The 17,896-nt window shown below is 38.1% G+C and overlaps 1 protein-coding gene across 6 annotated transcripts; it reads right to left on the bottom strand.

Annotated features, from left to right (window-relative positions):
• Positions 1-642: 642 nt before the first annotated feature.
• HACD1 (3-hydroxyacyl-CoA dehydratase 1) lies at positions 643-17,666 on the bottom strand. 6 transcript variants are annotated; one of them, XM_052694156.1, is made up of 7 exons: positions 17,389-17,666; positions 13,926-14,043; positions 12,828-12,846; positions 12,660-12,748; positions 10,012-10,133; positions 7,496-7,674; positions 643-6,001 (listed from the first exon to the last, which is right to left on the bottom strand). In XM_052694156.1, exons 1-7 carry the CDS (start codon positions 17,514-17,516, stop codon positions 5,919-5,921), a joined length of 738 nt encoding a protein of 245 aa, XP_052550116.1. In that variant the 5' UTR covers positions 17,517-17,666; the 3' UTR covers positions 643-5,918. The 6 variants fall into 6 exon arrangements, with proteins under 6 accessions (XP_052550116.1, XP_052550112.1, XP_052550110.1 ...); XM_052694152.1 differs by having other exon boundaries at positions 643-2,394; positions 17,389-17,623; XM_052694150.1 differs by having other exon boundaries at positions 12,660-12,742; positions 17,389-17,623.
• Between the last annotated feature and the right edge of the window lie 230 nt (positions 17,667-17,896).

Here is a 17,896-nt window from a genome sequence, read left to right as displayed (position 1 = left end):
AGTCTCCATTACAATAACTCTGACTAACAGGATTTAGCCCTTCTATGCAGTTAAAATCCTCAGGGTTACAACCACTTGATTCCTAACTCAAAAGAGGTGGATGTGAATGCTCACATACTGCTTTATATTACTGTCATGGCAACAAAATCCTTCTAACTGCAATGTCGTTGTTATTCATGCAGCAAAGGACACACAGAAGATGTTCACTGCCTCCACCTTCAAAGGTTAATACCACAAAAAGCTCTGTTCCAAAACATCAGAATATCCATTATTGCAATACCTATTTCAGGACCCTAGCAATGCAATTGTCTTCATACAGACTGACTATAAAAGGCTATATGCCTTTTTAATGCCCTACATTGTTCTATCTTGTTAAAGAGAAGTGAAACCAATCTACTATCCACGTTTATCTATTTTAATGGAATACATTTCAATATAAAAAGAAGGCTTGAGATCTCAAGATTTGTGAAACAATTCCAGATACAAAGGAAAAAAAGTATTTGTAAACAGATATCAGTTTGGCATAATACTCTTCATTGCTATGTGAACTGATTTTACATGGTATCACAACAACAACAACAAAAAAACAACCAACCAACCAAACAAACAAACAAAAAAAAACACAAAAAACAAAGCACCAAATAGAGCACAGTTTTAAACATCTTTTAATTGATGATGAATTTCTACAGTGCTACAGTATTAACAATCTCTAAAACAAATATCTGAATCTCTTGCTCAACAAATCTTATAATCTTTGCAAATAAATAAGTTACTAAAAGTATCATACTGTGTGCTTTCCTGTCTGTGTAAACTGCTAACAATAACATATTTCAGGAAAAATAACAATAATGAGCAGCTGCAGTGCATTTACACTTTTAAGAATCTTTAAGTACAATTCCGCATATGATACATTTAGATAAATATTTCTGTACTTACACTTTTACAAAGCCATCAATTGAAAGGACATAAAATACATTCAAGACTGAACAGAGCAGAAGAGAACTGTGAACAAAAAGACAATGTTTCATCTGATACAACGTGAGAAAGTAGTACGCATTTCCATTTTACAACTCCAAAACCACTAGCAGCTGCAGACTTGACTCGACAGCAAGTTCCTATAAGACAGCTAGTTATCCAACATTCAAGTTCTCTACAATTTGTCTTGATTCAGACTTAAATCCACTTTTTAGACTAATTCACTACTGTGACCTAAGAATTCACTGGATAAATGTTCTGTATCCGGCAGTAAGATCTGTAAAACTTTCTGTCCTGCTGAAGGCATAAAAGCTCCTCCATCAGTGGCTTACAATACCAGACACTGAACCAAAAGTACCGTACGCTATTAAGGTGTGCTACTGTGAAAGCAACTTTAAGCAACTATTCTTGGCAGATACTAACCTGCCAGTTCAAGCCCTGCAAAGCTTAGAACTGAAGTTAACTTGAGCAAGGGAACACAAGAGCTTTGCAGAAACATAAGGTATTTGTTTCTAAAATAGTCATTACAACACGGATTAAAACACTGTAATGGGCTACAGATAATCATCTATAAAAATGTATGTTCACTGTGAATTGTGAACTGCTCATAAGTGATACATTATCTCAAACACATTTTAAAACACGCGTCTTGAAATAAAATTTAATGTTCATCTTTTAATTTCCGTCTTTTGATTCAAAAACACATTTAACCAATCATTTATAAGGAACTGCAGACAGATTGCCTGCATAGAAATTTAGATTTATGAAGTCCCCCTGTCTTGTGCAGAATACTTACTTGTATACTTGTATTAATTTTCCTTCCCTTTTGCTCTCACGGATTAAACAAAGGCTTGATTCACAAAAACTGCTAATAAAGCAGCTACTTTAAACCACAGTTTATTGTAATGGCTCTAATTTATTCTCACTTTAATCTATTTAATAATCAATGAAAGATCCAAATATCCACTAAGGTAAGCTGGTATAAAGAGTGCAAGTACCACCGTCAGATCAGTCGCTAAACCTAGATTTAAAATGCATATATTTATTTCTGGCTAAGAAAAGGAAAGTTCCTTCCGCTCACAGAAAAGGTCTCCACTCCTTGTTAATTCCTTGTTAACTAGACAATCTGTCTGTTATCATGAACCTGCCTGAGTGTTACGTTATGAGTAGAAGCATACTGCACAATTTATCCAAGATTGTTAATTTTGAGCCATGTTATTGACAGCACTGTCACACAGCTGTATTGGAATACCAGTAATTCAAAAAATACGTGGTTACAGACGCAGATATAAGCAGCTGAGTGAAGCACAAAACCTTTCTGTAACACAACCTTTATGCACAGAGATCCTCTCAGCTGATCCCATTAGTTCCTTATGCAGAAGGCATGAGGGCATGTTTAGCTGCCTCTCTTCTCAAATCCTGCATAGACAGAAGTGAGAGAAATGACGCATATTAACTGCTGCTCACAACAGCCTCACTGATCCTCTTGGCAGCTAATGTGCAGGATGCAGTTTCACAGCATCAAACCCCTTTGTACCAGCCATATCCTGATGTCAGGACTTGGCTTCCAGACGTGCAGGGCAGAGCTGTGAAATGAGGTGATTCACTCAGTCTGTCCTGGAGCAGCCTTTCCCAGTGTATGTTGAAGGGAACCTCAAGAAATCCAAAAGTTTCCAGCTGGAGTTTCTGTTTATGGTACCACCAATAATAAGAAACGTCATTTAATAATTATGAATCCACTTCCAAAGCCCTGTTCCTATGCATTGTCATGAAAACAAACAAACAAGCAAACAAAAAAACATCCTTAAGGACATACTTCGCATTAATCCATTCCAGAAGGCTTATACAGCACAAGTAAGAAAATACCTTTACACAAACATTTTGTTAAAGAATACATCAAAACATTATAGACACTGAAGCTTGAGTACACACGAATCTTTCATAAACAGGAGGATTCCAATGCTTTACAAAACAAAGAATATTGCAGAGAGAAATACAAGAAAAGTAGGTGGCAAAAATAAGCTGGAAAGAGAGCACCATATGAAAATCATACTTAAATTTTTACGTCCATTGAACAAGCTAATTAAATGTTTCATGGTGTCATACTGAAGTTACACAGGATAGAATCATGGCCCATGTAAGTCAATGGTAAGAAGGCTGTACTCGGAATTATCACTACACTGGAGGACATATGAAGCAAGAAGTATACATTGAGACTTCAGAGCAGACTTCAATCAAAAGAGAAGAGGAAGAAAAGAAGGCGATTCATTTTTTTTATTTGAAGTCCATGACAAGAAAACTAATCTACATGACAAGCTCTCTGGTCTGTGCAACACTGGATGCAGTAACTTGTAGCTTTATTCTAGAATCATTTAGCAAGACTTGCTGCAGTTGTAAATTACTTTTTAAGTTCCATCATTATGCTGTTGCTTTGTGAAAAAGATTTTAGCAAACAGTGCTGTATTTTTTCATATACAAAAGGATATAAAAATAGATCCTAGATAGCCATATGATAAGAGCTTTAAACCACAGTGAAAACAAACGTAATATAGCTCAGGTATTCCTGTTATTACAAAGGAGTATCGCATCCAATAAAAGATTTCAAAACCACATACTGAAAGTATCCAACGCACTTTCAAGAAATTGATAGCTATGGTCTTCAGTGAGCTGCCCTGACAGTTAAAAAAACAGACGCATAACTTAATCTAATTGCATTTACTCCTATTTCATCACACTCTTCTGCTTGCTGAGAAATATTTCTAAGAAGTGCCACAATGTTTGCTTCTCATGGATCAAAACACAAGTAAAGTTTATAAAACTGTATTCTAAGAACTTGGGACAAATATAACTGCTAGTCTGAACGTGTAACACAAGCATTTTGCTAATCAGTACTGTAAATGTGGTTTATATTTTAAACTTTAAATACTTAGTTACATATAAAACTGAGAAGTAGTAAGTTAACTTATAGCACCTTTGTTCTAAAAATATAAAGATTATGTCTTTTAAAATTCTAAGAAATACAATTATTGTATCTCAAGTCCACACTATCATTTAAAAGAAATCTAATTTCCATGTAAAGAAGACAAGTGTGAAAAATCTAAGGCATAAAATGGAATTTGAGGCTTCAGGATATAGTAAATCCTTCCTTTTTCATCAAATTACTTGATGCATCAGAAGAAACATGTATCTCCAGTTTTCAAAATAAGTTGTACTATTGTAGAATCACTGATGCTAAAAATGGAAACTGCCTATTCAAGTATGTAATACAAACTTCTTCCAAAGAAACATTATTTTCCAGTACTGGATTACATGTAACATAAAATCTTCTAAGAAACTGTATGCATGGATAAGCTTTACTGCATCATTCTGTAACCTCACTGATTTCTCTGGTAGGATCTTTCTCCTGATATTCACTGGATATATCACCAGTTCTAGTTACACTTTCACACTAACAAAGCCTCTTCCTTTTACTTGTACTTGTCACACAACAGGAAGTTATGCACACTTAACGTCTCAACCTTTCTGACCTCCTTCATACTTCAACTAATTTTTTTTCTGTTCTCTGATTGCTTTTTCGAAGATTGACTCTATTCCTCACACCTGAGCTGCTCAAAATATAAGACAGTACTCAGGAAATGACCTCAGCAGTCTCAGGAGCATTCTGATTTCCAGCTGCCTGATGCATCTCTTCTGCATGTAACACACTCTTCCTTTGACATGGCTGAATCTGGAAGCAATATTGTTGCCTGTTCTATTAAGTCTTCTTATTACATTATTACTTTTCAATCTTCTCTCTCTCTGTCTCTCACTAAGTAGCCACATTTCCCCAGATGCATCATGTTTGCTTTGGTTCTCCCATGTAGTGTCCAACTCCTGCCTATATTTAATCCATACGTTGGACTTCTCCCACTCAGGTATCATACAGTATCATCTGTAACGTTTATTAATATGCTGTAGATCCCTCTTGCATATTACTGAGGATGTTAATTAGCATTACATAATTCCATTATAAACAATTAATGGGGAGGGAGCAATTAAAATTACAAGATGGGATGATTCAAAGCACAGTTTATATTTTAAGGTACTACTTCAAATAAATTTTATGCCTCTTAGCTAATTATGGGAAGTAAAAATATCTCACTATAACTACAGGTTCTAAATGCCGTACCACCATTTTTCTGCATACATAATTAAAAGTAGAAGAGGAAGCATGTTGACAATCAGTTTTCCTCTGCATATGATTCCTGTTCCAGCCACTGACCATGGGAAGACTGGTCATGGTCACTCCTCAGCATAAGCTTTCAATCAGATAATGCTGTATCTACTGTTTGACATTTCTTTTCAATTAGAAATGAAAATGCAGAGAGACCCAAACTTGCACTGAAAGTCAAGGATTCACCTCCTTTCAAAAATCCTTCTGGAATTCTATAGTGTGATCTTGTAAATCAAAGAATGTTGAACAACATGCTAAAAGTACTTGTAACTGCAAAGGTATAATTTAAAGTACAACTTAAGTAACATTTAAACCCCCTAGACTATGAAACACATCACTGCCTAATTTATGCTCTGTTTTCCAAAAGACACTTTCAATACAGCTCATCAACTCTCCTGTTCTCCACGAGGACTACAGGTCATTACAAGCCTTTCACAATAGAAAGCACATTAGCCAACCATTCAATTTGTTAAAGCTATTTGTCAGCCTACTGAAAATAAGAAAACAATATGTTTGAAGAAATAAACAATTAAAAATCAAAGTTAAACCAGAAATGAAAAGGTAATCTGATGATATATTAATGGTATAAATAATACAGTCCATGTTATTTTATACACAGTTGTTTATTCTTGTTCCATGTTTCAAAACTTGGACTCAGAAAAATCACAGGAAGTTTTGTTTTTTTTACCCTTGTTTTTCCATTAAAAGCACCATAATTACATGGCTCGATTCAATCGTCCTTTTCTACAATCACTTCTCCATGAAGCACCTTTCTTCTCTGCCGCAGCATGTGTAAGTAGAGTTGTGGAAATACTTGATCAAAGCATAAAAGAAAGCAAATTAGATGAAAAAAAAAAAATAAATCAGCAGATCACATTATGGAAAAATACACTTTTTCAGAATGAAGAACCAAGTAAAAATTATGGCACGATGTGCCACAGCTGGCCAAGGCAAATAATGAGTCATGAATTTCTCAGTGAGTTTGAAACAGTAATTACTCAGAAGTCAGACAAAGCCCTCCGAAGGAATACTGTTTTCATGGATCTTCCCTCAAAATTTTCTTTGTTTGAACCATTTTTTAGCAGTGCCTGAAGTCTTCAAACCTGTTCTAAGGAAAGAATGTTTGAACATAAAATTTGAGGAGGATCCAAATTTACCCTACTTTTCCAAGTATGAAAAGCTCTGTCCTTCTCCTGGCCTTATTGTATTACCTTTCTTCTGATTAATTTGATCATTATTTTTAAAGCAGAGAAAACTGGACTTATTCCTGAAGCACGAAGTTATGCAGACATCTGTAAAACTACTAGTAAGTTATCCTAACTTTTGCTTACCCATATAAATCTCTCTCACTGGCCTCCATGATTTCTTGCAAAAAACAAAACAAAAAATAAAACACCTCATATTGTGTATCCATACAGCCAAAGTCCAGAATTTTTAGTCAGTTTCTCGAAGGAATACATTTTATAGATGCACAACACAGCTCCTTTTAACTTCAGTTTTCCTGCTCCTCAGTGCCTTTCCCTTATCTCTTCCTTTATTCCTACCCTCGTAGTCCAGAAAGACTAAAATATTCTACTTGCCCAATTTGCTCTAGTTTCATTCTAGCAGTCATTGTGCTGTATCTATGTCAAGTTGTTTTCTCCTTGTCTGCACTGTTTGGCTGACAGAGAAAATAACAGCAGAAATTCAAAGCAGATGGTCTCTCTAGGCTAGCTCTTGTTAGGCAACTGATCTGTGGTGGCTCCTGATATCAGGGTTTGAGGAAGATCTGGTTAAACATGGGACTGAAGTAATTCAGAGAAGTTTTTGAGGCAAGGTGTGGATTTCTGTGATGGAGAAATTCTGGAGAATTTTGTTTCATGTTTTTCCAAAGTAGGCTCAAATGGTGATTTTCCAAGTTCACACATAAATGGATACTAATAGCAAGAAGAAGAAGGTGAATGTCTGAATCTTGCAAAAAAATCTTTAAGTCATTGCTTCAAAGCAGCAAAGTAACTAGAAATTCTTGGAGACAACTAGAGACACTTCTGTATTTAAGAAAAAGTATTTTTACTTGTCCATGACCTTAGAATTTTTTTTTCACTGAAACTTTTAAGATGTTCTGAGGTAGATAACAGAAAGTAAAATTTTGGTTTAAACAATTAAAGCACAGCAACACTTGGAACAACAGAAAGCAGGCTTTTAGAGTAGAAAGCATCTAGGAAATTTAACTGCAGGCTGCGTTGTCTGCATTGCTGATAATTGATTATTACATTGTTAGTGTTATTAAAGCTAATTACTTCAGCTAATACTAAAGCTAATACTTACATGGTATATAGGAGAACATGACAATAATAAGGAAGTAATAGTAGTCAAAGGAGACATTGTATTTGTTGGGAAGTCTCAGTGAATACATCCCTGTTTTCTTGACATAAGGTAAAGCAGCATATATAGTCAGCAGTTCACCCGCAACTCCAGCAGGATACAAAATGATAAAAAAGTTGTATCTGCATTAAAAAAAAAAAGAAAAACACCACGTGAGAAACAACTCCTGAATTTAAAAATTGCAATAGGTTGGAGCATTCCTTCACTAAAATCAAGAACCATATCCGGGGAAGGCACAGAACAACTTCAGTTACTTTTGATAGAGATATTTTGCTTACAAGAATGCATTCCCACATCTTTTTATTTAAAAATAGAGAATATCAGAATTTGTGCATCTCTGTCCTGCACTTAAAAAAAATCATTCTCCAAATTTGAACTCTCCAATACTGTTGTTTCTTTTTTTTTTTTTTCTTTTTTTCTTTTTCTTTTTTTAATATGTATTTTTTTTATTTACTAACCTTGCTCCCACCGTCAGAGATAGGACTAATAGCAGAACTGGATCCCAAATTCAGACAGTGCTATGCATCCTTGCCACAGCGCACGCACACTGTGTCAGTGCTATGTATCGTAATTTATTTGAAGAAACTGGAAATGGTGAAATATCAGAAGCCTGTTTTACCAATTGCCACATGGCAAATTGAAGTAGTAGTAGCAACAGAAATAGTGGTAGTAGCAACATTAACTATTAATGGAAATTAAAAATAAAGAAAATGAGAGCGCCAAAACTTTAGCAACTCCATTTCAAAATAGGCAAAAATGTTCAAATAAAGGGCAAACACACCAATTTTAAAGAAAATGTGGCTTGAATGTCATAGGTCACATTAGCGTAGACATAATAAAAAAATGTCATCAACAGGGTTTCTTTGTCCTTATGCACAGTGCATCACGTAGATTCTAAGCAACAGCTCTGAAGTTCACACAGGGGAACAGCAGTGAGAGCCATCATATAGAGTGTGTGAGAAATGTCCAGTGTGCATTACATGGCCAAAAGAGAGGAGATCCAGCATGGTAGCAGCTGAACATGAAATCCTCTTAGAAGCCAATGGGCTCAGAGGACTCACAGGTCAGAGAGCAGATATGTGAGGTATAGGCAGGCACTACTGCAATGACTTACACACAGACTATCTCTGTACAGTGAAAAAAAAACCAACAAAGTAAATATCCTAAGCTAACATTTAGATCATACCCATACCATTGCCATTGCCTGTGGACAGGTAAACGTTTTAAAATTATTAAATAAGTTAAAGATTAAAAAAGTTCAGCTCCTTGGGAATACTGAATTTATGCTCCGTTGTACAGTCTGATTCTCTGTAAACCTTGATAGGATATTTTGAACTCCATGAAAAGATGTACATGTTCAAATATTTTGTTTCTATACTTCACAGAACAGCTCTGTGAGAATGGCAGCTCCCAGAATTGCATATTATAAGGAAAAAAAAAAATCCAACCATTCAAGATCCACTGACTTGGTGACAAAAAGCATCATTGTCAATATTGTCAATATAGTAATTTCTGAATGCATTTCTCCTACTGAAGCCTAAAAAAACCCATCATTAATGAAGCCAGACCTGATTCTTTGTACGTTTGACATTTGTTGCTTAGACATTACCAAACCTACCACTTTCAGTATTAACAAAAACGATCATATTTTAAGAATGGACATAATCATTGGACACATCAAAAAAGAGCATTAGAAGCACCAGAACCGCATTATCTACAAAACACAGGCAAGTAGGAGATGCAAACAAACTCATTAAATGAACATATCACCCATGCCAAATGTAGGAAAGGTATTTTCTTTCTAAGAGTGGAAGTCTGTCTTGAACTCTGTCTACATATATTGTTACTCTTCCAGTTAATCTCCTGACAAGCACGTAGCATCTGTAATTTATGTGGCACAGTGATGGACCTGAATTGTGTTTCAAAATCAAAGCAGTTTTGACACAGAACACACATTTTACGTGGGCTAAACTTTGTCAATATTTAGCTTCACTACATTAATGTAACATTACAAAAGCTCTGATAGAGCACAACTTCTTATATAGTAATATAATTTATTTGAAATTAGTGACAGCAGCTCCCATTATTTCAAAGATGTTAAGTCTGCAAAGACTGATACGTGCTTAATCTTAGGCATCGCATTCGGAAGGATCTGAAGGAGTCATACTGTAAGTTAAAAGGTGACTCCAAAGATAAGGAAGAAATATGAAAGTAAATGAAAACAGAGTTTAGACCACAAGACACAGAAAGGGAGGAACAAATCACATCTAAAAACATTGACTAATTGTTTTTAACATTTTAAACGGACTTACAATAATCTCAAATACAGAAAGTCACCAGCTTGCACTCTGCTGACACATAACCAAAGCTCAAACATCTGCTCTCCTGTGTGTTAGCTCAACATGCGTGAAACTAACATGCACAGAACCACGACAAACTGAAGTGCAAGACATCTCCACCTGGCCCATTTAATGAAGTATGGCAAATGGTTGAGCAGGTTGAATGTGTAGAAGGAATATCGAGTAATCTCTGTCACAGTCCACACGACCAGAAAAAGAATAACGCTTTCCTCATTCTGGATCTGCAGAAGTATAAAGAACCAACACGTTCTTCATCCTTAAGCTTCTTTTCTGAGTAAACTGCAACAGACTTCTGTTTAAGATATATGGAACAGAACTAACACCTTGTAAAGAAAGACAATTTTGGCATAAAAGTGACATGCTGAAACAATTACTACGAGGTGTTCTATATCATCTGTATTTGCTAACAGACAGACACTTAGCAAACTGAGCAGCCTTTATCCACTGTGCAAATTTAGAAAAACAGAACTAATATTTGAGCTTATTCCTCCTCTTTAGCTGCACTTTCACTATGCTGTTTCCTCGCTTTGTCTTGACTTGCTTATTTATTGCTCCTCAAAATACTAAAATGAAAATACTACCTAATGTATATTCTTTTTATGATCAGCTTTTACCCATTTTACACATTTCACTACTATCTGCCTCTATCTGGATTTTCTCTTACTTTCCTGCAATCTAAACCGCCATGAAATTTTGGATGAAAGGAATTGTTTAGTCTACTAACTGAGCTTAGTAGCAGATCAAATCAGGCTGCAAGACAGTCAAGGAGTTGGAAAAGATCGCTCACTGAAGAGTGATTCATACATTAGGAGCTTGGGGTAAAACTGTTCAACTCTTCTGTTTAAGGTTTATACTCTGAGTCATTAAACTGCCTCATCAGTAGGTAACACATTTATCTGCTGCTTCAAAATAGCAATTATTTTTCACTCTAAGTGAAAAAATAAACAGAAGTCCTCAAAGTGAAAGAAGGCACATGGAGAAGAAGCACTGGATCCTGAGAAGAATTACATGCAAGTTAATGCGGTTTAGAAGTAATTTTCTTTAAAAGGGGGAATTTTGTAATACAATTCCGTGCCTGAAGTATGAAAAGCTGCAGAGATGTCTTGAAATAAAATAACACAATTTTGTTAAAATTACAAAAAAAAAAGAGGAAATTGCTTTTTTTAAAAAAATAAAATACTACATGGTGACAAAGTTTAATACATTATAAAGATGTAAGTGATCATCATCTCATAAAATTGCACCTCAGTGTGTCAGTCAAAGATGCACCTTCAGTAAAAGGATCTCACAAACATCCACAAAATAGAAAGGAGATAGAAGAATATCTCCAAACTCACGAACAAACAGCAACCACAAACAGATAAGCAAAGGAGAAGACAGAATTAGGTTGTTCTTAACCTCATGTGATTACAAACAAACATTGATAACCCAAACTTGGATTCATGCCACAGCATTGAATCTGACCAGAAGTGCTTTAAATAAGTATGCAGAGAATTCCTATTCGTTGCCTTGCAAATCTCCAGTCAAGTACAGAGGTGTGGGTCTGGCTATTATCACTACCATGCCTCTCACCACCTAGCATGACCCTGAACATTCATGCTTGCTAGGCAGTAACAGCATGAAATGCAATCAGACATACATTTACATGTAGTTTTCTTGGACACAGCCTGACCTACTGTACTGAAGACTGAGAAATGACAGGATATGCTAAAGATTACTACTGCACTGCAAATGACAAATAAGTGGCAAAAAGCTGCACTATATTCCAGCATTCGTGAAAACAATCAACATAAAAAAAAAGTAGTTAATAATTGATTTTTTTTTGCTCAAGAAAAAAATGAAAGTACTGAAAATGCTTAACTTAAACAGAAAAAAAAAATCAGAAACGTGTATTTTGTAGTTTAAAAAAAAAAAAAAAAAAAAAAAAAAGCAATAGTAAAGGAAAAGATGAAGTGTAGAGAACTGAAATTAAGGGATTTGACAACCAAGGCAGTAACTCACTGGCAGACAGGCATGTGCCATCTGCTGGTGAGACAGTTTAATGGCTCAGCTTTTTAAATTTAAAGGAATACAGGAGCAAACTCAAAATCTACCCCTAAATTCTTACCTGCCCTTTACAGAAAGCAGAATGCATATCCTACTTCTAGCTGTCTGCAGTCTGCTCATTTCATTCTGCTAACAAATCACTAGATTTACAATAACCACCTACAGCCAGGCAAATAAATCACTGACATTTATTCAGGACTTTAAGTGTGCCTCTGTCACGCTGAAAAGCTTGATAGATTTTTAATGAAAATAATTCAGTATGCAGGCTATCAAATATTGATATTACATTACATTAAAGTCTTGGGAAGGTTCCTAAAACAAACTGCGAAATTACAACCACGCATATTCACGTTAATTCAATGTAAGTCATATTTTCATTTAGATACATTCAGAGAGTGATAAATTACATTCTTGAAAAGCAACACATGACACGATGGTATGTTTGTAGGTGAACAGAAGCACTGGTCATTGATAGCACTTATGCAGACCAGAGCTGGCACGATACTACAGACAGAGCTGTTTAACAGCTAACACCCAGACTCCCCTCCTGGGGAGAAGTACATGGATTCCATCCTGTAACTCCAGCTTCTAAACTGTACTCAAGTCTATAAGCATTCCCTGTAATTCGTCTCCCTGGTGAAAAGAGAACTGTATTAATAACTCCTTAGTAAAAACTCAAAACAATTTGCTCATGCACATACCTGCTTTATACTATGCGCAATGAACCACACCATGAAGATTCTTGAACTCACTTGGACCCCAGTCACAAGCACAGATGTGTGAACTATTCCTTGAAAAGAGAAACATGTTATCTCTGCTCCACAACTGATGTTTCATTTGGCTCAGGAGAAACTAAAGGAAGAACTCACCAACTGCACAGTGGACTACCTGTAAACAGAAATAAGCTAAAGGTTACTGGCTTACAGTGTGTGACTGTCTGTACTACAAACACGGCCTTTTATGTAATTATATAAACTCAAGCTTAATTCTTACATTTTTTTGGGTTTTTTTTCCTCCATCTAATATTACACGTTAGACATAAATACACATAAAAGCACCAGTAACCAGTGCTGAGATGAGTTTAGTGTAAACACTGTGAATGAGAGACTTATTTTCCTAGTTTTGTATGTTGAATATTGAGGTATTTACAAAGTGTTTATTTTTTCAACTGATAAACTCCCATTATCTTACCCAAATAATAATTTTACAGAGCAATGTGGGAGGAGTCATACAAGGCATGCAAAATGCATAGCAATTTTACAATTTTCTGTATTTGTTATGGATTAATTAATTATTATCATTCAGCTAATTATAGCTACAAATCTTCAGATTTATTTTCTGGTCAGTGATGCTTAGCAAACAGAGTGCTTTTCATTATTGTCATGGATTCAAGTGGAATTGTTATTGTGGAAGTTTAATAGCATAAAAGCCTATGACAGCTGGCCTTGTGATTTTAAATTGCTGTTTGAACGACAGGTGTTATGGGCAGATTGAGAAAAAGAGCCAAAATGTAGATAAGAGCTCTTTGCTGTGCCTGGAAAAGAATCATAACTGCTCAATAAACCCAACAGCTTCATTCTGTAGATGTACCATAAATTTAGACCACAAGTGCACAATTGGCCCAAGTCATGCTGTTCCAAAAGTGCTGTGAACAACTTGTACAGACCCTGTTGTAATGAGGTACACAGGACATGCCAATCCAGTCTGAGAATAAGCAGAAGCAAAGCAGTTCCCAGGGAACATCTGATTTAAAACCAATATTACAATTAATTTTCAAAAAAGGTGCTCCTTTATTTCAACAAATCTCCTTGCTCTCACAAACAAGCAAACAAAAAAATGATTATCAAATAATAAAGATAAAGCGTATTTTAGTATTCATATAATATTTTCATATTGAATTCAGGTTAATAATGTATTTGCCTATGATATGCAGAATCCAGAAAATTAAACTGATGTTTGAAATTTACCTCAAGCAAAGCGAATGTCTGGAAAAATTTAAGTATCTTTTGCACGCTTCTGAATAAACCTCTATGTGTTCCTCTCTGGATATAAAATCGTGCCATGGCAATACCCAATACCAACCACCTACAAAAGAAAGAGAATGGATACCTTTCAAATAAAAATTCTAAAGCTTTCCATCTAATATAAATAATTTAGTACAACATTTTCTTACTGAATACCTTTGCGTCTTCACTTGTTGGTGTTCTTAGGAGATTATTAAAAATACCCTTAGACCTAAATATTATGAAATGTTATATCAACATTAAACTTCTTAAACTCTTAACCTGGAAAAGGATAGAGAAGGATTTGTTTACCTTCAGAGGATTAACTTGAATTACTTAACCCAGGGACCCGACAGACTTTTCACTAGCAGTGACTACATATTTTCTACCACTAAATCCTCACACACCTTTACTGTGGATTACTGTTATTTGAACTCAGATTTTGGGTCTCAGGTTTGCACACACAAAAGACTGTCACCTGTGCACACTGTTTTCATTCTTCATTACCCCTTAACGCTTCAGTTTCAGAACTGACAAGTGACCACCATGCTTCTATTCTACAACTCAGAGGTAATGAGAAGTCACCTCAGAAAAGCAGATTCTGATTGAAAGACTGAAAGACCCACGCTCTGTGCTCCTGGCTTCCAGAGATGAAAATATTAAACTAACACATTGGAAGGTGTTGGCTAATTTTTCCAAATTTTTTTTTTTAAGGAATCAGTACGCTACCAACTGATGGATCAACTGATCATCCTTCCAGTGTAAATGCAGTAAAGTATCTTTTAATCAAAGTGAAATGTGATATAAAATTCAAACTGAGATCTCAAATGAAAATGGATTAAAAAAACCCCATTTCACAGCTACAGATGTTATGACTCCCACCTCTCATCTCAGATCTAGAGCAACAACCCAAGGTATGAACAGTTGCTTCCACATAATTAATCCATGTTTATATAATGAACTTTTTCCAAACAATGTACCATATGTTCTGTTACTAATCCAGAGTTACACAAACATTCTCACAAACATCGCACTAGGGATCCCTGAAACTTCAGGTTTAAATCCACAAAGGCTAAGTATAAAATGTCTTTAATTGACTTAAAAGCATAGCCAGAACTACAAGTGATATTTTCAGGGTTAAAAATGAAAATACATAAATTGCAATAACATCAATTTAACTTCTTGTCTGAGGATAGTTGGGAACAATGATTCAGTTCTCTTACCCTCCATAGAACCATTGCAAGCAAAGCTGTACAGCAACATGAACTGTGGCTAAGGAAGGCCAAAGAGAAACAGCAGTGGAGTCTGAGAAATATTCTGAGGCAGATTTGGTGAACATATAGATATTCAGGGAAACATATACATAAACATTTGGATAAAACTTTAACTCTTTCCCTGCTCTTATACTCTCCCTATAGATAAGAGACTGGCTAAAGTTGATAAGCAGATAGCAGGAAAGATGGTTATCTGATTGGACACATTATGCTGTAACAGCATAAGTCCTGCATGGTTCGTAACAGCTCTGTATTCCCTTTGGATGGTACACACTTCAGCATCAGTCCTGTGACAACTGCCACACACAGGGCCTACTACTGCATTGTCCTTTGCTTCGTCCAGTCCAACAGTGCATGATAGCATATCAAATCTATATACAGCCAGGCTTCCCCATACTGTAGGAATGATTCCCTTCCTTCACCCCTTCTGCTTTAATCTTATGAATCCAGTCTGCCAGAGCTACAACATTTATGCCCTAAAAAAATTACTCAGATTTTACAGCAGATTTTAAATCTGAATGTACTCATTTTAAGTTGTCTCCCATCAGTACCAGAGGAGGAATCACTGGAATCTCACTGCCAGTCCTTCACAGCCAGGCTGCCATTTTACAATGAAGTGTGTGATAAGAGGAAGGTGACAGTGAGTTTCTATCCAGCTGGCAGGATGGGTTTGATAGCAGCAGCTTGAAAAGTCAAGTTACACCTCATCTAAGCAGACACTTTCCTCACTTTCTTCTGTTATAAAAGGTCTGCAGAGAGCAGTCTTGGGCTACCCCCAGATGCAGAGACTGAAAATACGTTTGTCTTAAATAATTATTGGGAGATTTGGAATCTTTGACAATTACTTCATTTAGCCTTCAGTAGCTTTGATTTTGGATTTCAGGAAAGCCGTAGTAGTGCATATTGTAAATCAGCAGGTGGTGTAAAAGAATTAGTTTAACAAAGGTAAAATTTTCAGTTGGGACTTTCAGTAGAGCCAGGTATTGACGTATCATTTTTATCTCTGAATGCATCCCTCTAATCTTCATTAGAAAGAAAGAAAAAGTGCAATTCTGCATTAGGTTAGTTGTTAACACAGATGGGCAGTTACAGTTCTAGAAATACTTTACTATACTAAACTCTTTGGAGAACTGCACTGTTCTCGTTTACAGATGGTGCCCCAGTGAAATGTTTCTCTCCTTCAAAATTTTATTTTTCACTTAAACTGTAACCTGTTTGAAAGAATTGTAAGAATGTGTTCTTCTCTCTTAATACTCTGCTTTCACAAACTGTGCAGGTGAGCAAATCTAAATCCCTCGGGGGGGGGGGGGGGGGGGGGGGAAGGAATGAAGGAGGAGAGACAGAATCAGCAGCTCGCTCCAAAACTAAGCGTTCAACCATCTTCCACACGTACATGTAAAAGCCACGTGAGCTCTGACTCTTGCCACGAAGTGGAAATCAACGGAGGGTTTTTCGGCACACACGTGACACGCATTAGTTAGTGGCACAAAGTTTCAGAAGTGGAAATATCTGCTTCAGGCACTGAAGATATAAACCCGAACGCTCGCATCATCCTTCACCCAAAACAAACAGCCATTCCCCTCAGCGCTGCAGTACCGAGCGCTCCACACGAGCCCACGGGCGCCTGCAGCCCAACCCGAATCACCTCACGCCGCCGCAACGACAGCAGGAGCCGAGCTCCATAGGAGCGGCACCGCTGTATGGGTTTCTGCCCCGCACGGCTCCGGCCCGTACACCGCCAGCCCGGCCGAGCGCCGGAGCTCCTCCGGCACCGAGACAGCCACGGCAGCAGCGCCGGGAGCTTGGAACCCACCCGGAGGGCGCGGGGCGGCCGGAGGGCGGTTGGCGGTGGAAGGAGCAGGCTCCATGGGCGCAGCCCGCGCGGCACCCCCGCCGGCATTCCTGGCCCGGCTATACTTAACCTCCGACGCGGGCTCCGGGATGACGCGCTCGCTGCTGGTAACGCTGCACCGTATTAGGCAATGCCGGGCAGGCGAGGGCTCGCCCGGCTCACCGCGGCTCCCCGGCGCCCTGGGACCGCGTCCCGCCGCCCCGCGATCGCTGCCGCCCGCTCCCCAGGCCGAGCTGCTCCGGCCCCGTCGCTCCGCGCCCGCCCGCGGCGCCACGGCGCCGCCCGCCCGCCGCCCGCTCACCCCGCGGTCATGGCGATGTTGTAGAAGATGAGCCAGGCCGTAGCCAGGGCGCCCAGGCTCCTCTTCTTGCCGTTCTCCTTCTCCTCCACAGAGCCGTTGCCGCTTCCGTCCTCCTCGCTAGACGCCATGGTTCCCCGCGGGCAAGGAGCGCACAGCCGCGGGGAGGAGGGGCTCCCTCCGCGGCGGGGCTGAGGCCGCGCTGACAGCTGGACCTCGCGCTGTCTCTCACCCCATCTGTCTTCCTCGAGGGCCGCCGCTCGCCGCCCGCCGCTCACATGGCGCCGCGCGCTCCTCCCTCCGCCCCTGTGGGCTCCCGGGCACGCCCGCGGGCGGAGGGCGGAACGGCCTCAGAGGGGGCGGCCGCCGGGCAGCACCGTGTGGGCCCCCAGCTGGGAGCTGTCATAGAACCACCACTAAGGCTGGGAAAGATAGCTAAGATCACCTAGGCCAGCTGTCAACCCATCACATCTGCAAGTTCTTCTATGCTTCTAGGGACGATGAGTCCACC

The sequence above is a fragment of the Tympanuchus pallidicinctus genome, unplaced genomic scaffold (genome assembly GCF_026119805.1).
Source record: "Tympanuchus pallidicinctus isolate F22 unplaced genomic scaffold, pur_lepc_1.0 scaffold3, whole genome shotgun sequence".
NCBI classification, from domain to species: domain Eukaryota; kingdom Metazoa; phylum Chordata; class Aves; order Galliformes; family Phasianidae; genus Tympanuchus; species Tympanuchus pallidicinctus.
The sequence above is the reverse complement of the archived record's forward strand: the minus strand, read 5'-3'. Positions and strand labels throughout refer to the sequence as shown.

Bases quoted from the DNA above. Each gene is read 5' to 3' on its own strand.
- HACD1 (XM_052694156.1), bottom strand. From the start codon at position 17,516: ATGGCGTCTAGCGAGGAGGACGGAAGCGGCAACGGCTCTGTGGAGGAG. The intron at 14,044-17,388 runs GTGAGCGGGCGG...TTTCTTTTGTAG, and splicing joins AACATCGCCATGACCGCGGG to GTGGTTGGTATTGGGTATTG. The intron at 7,675-10,011 runs GTGGAGATGTCT...TTTTTAATGCAG, and splicing joins TACTTCATTAAATGGGCCAG to ATACAACTTTTTTATCATTT.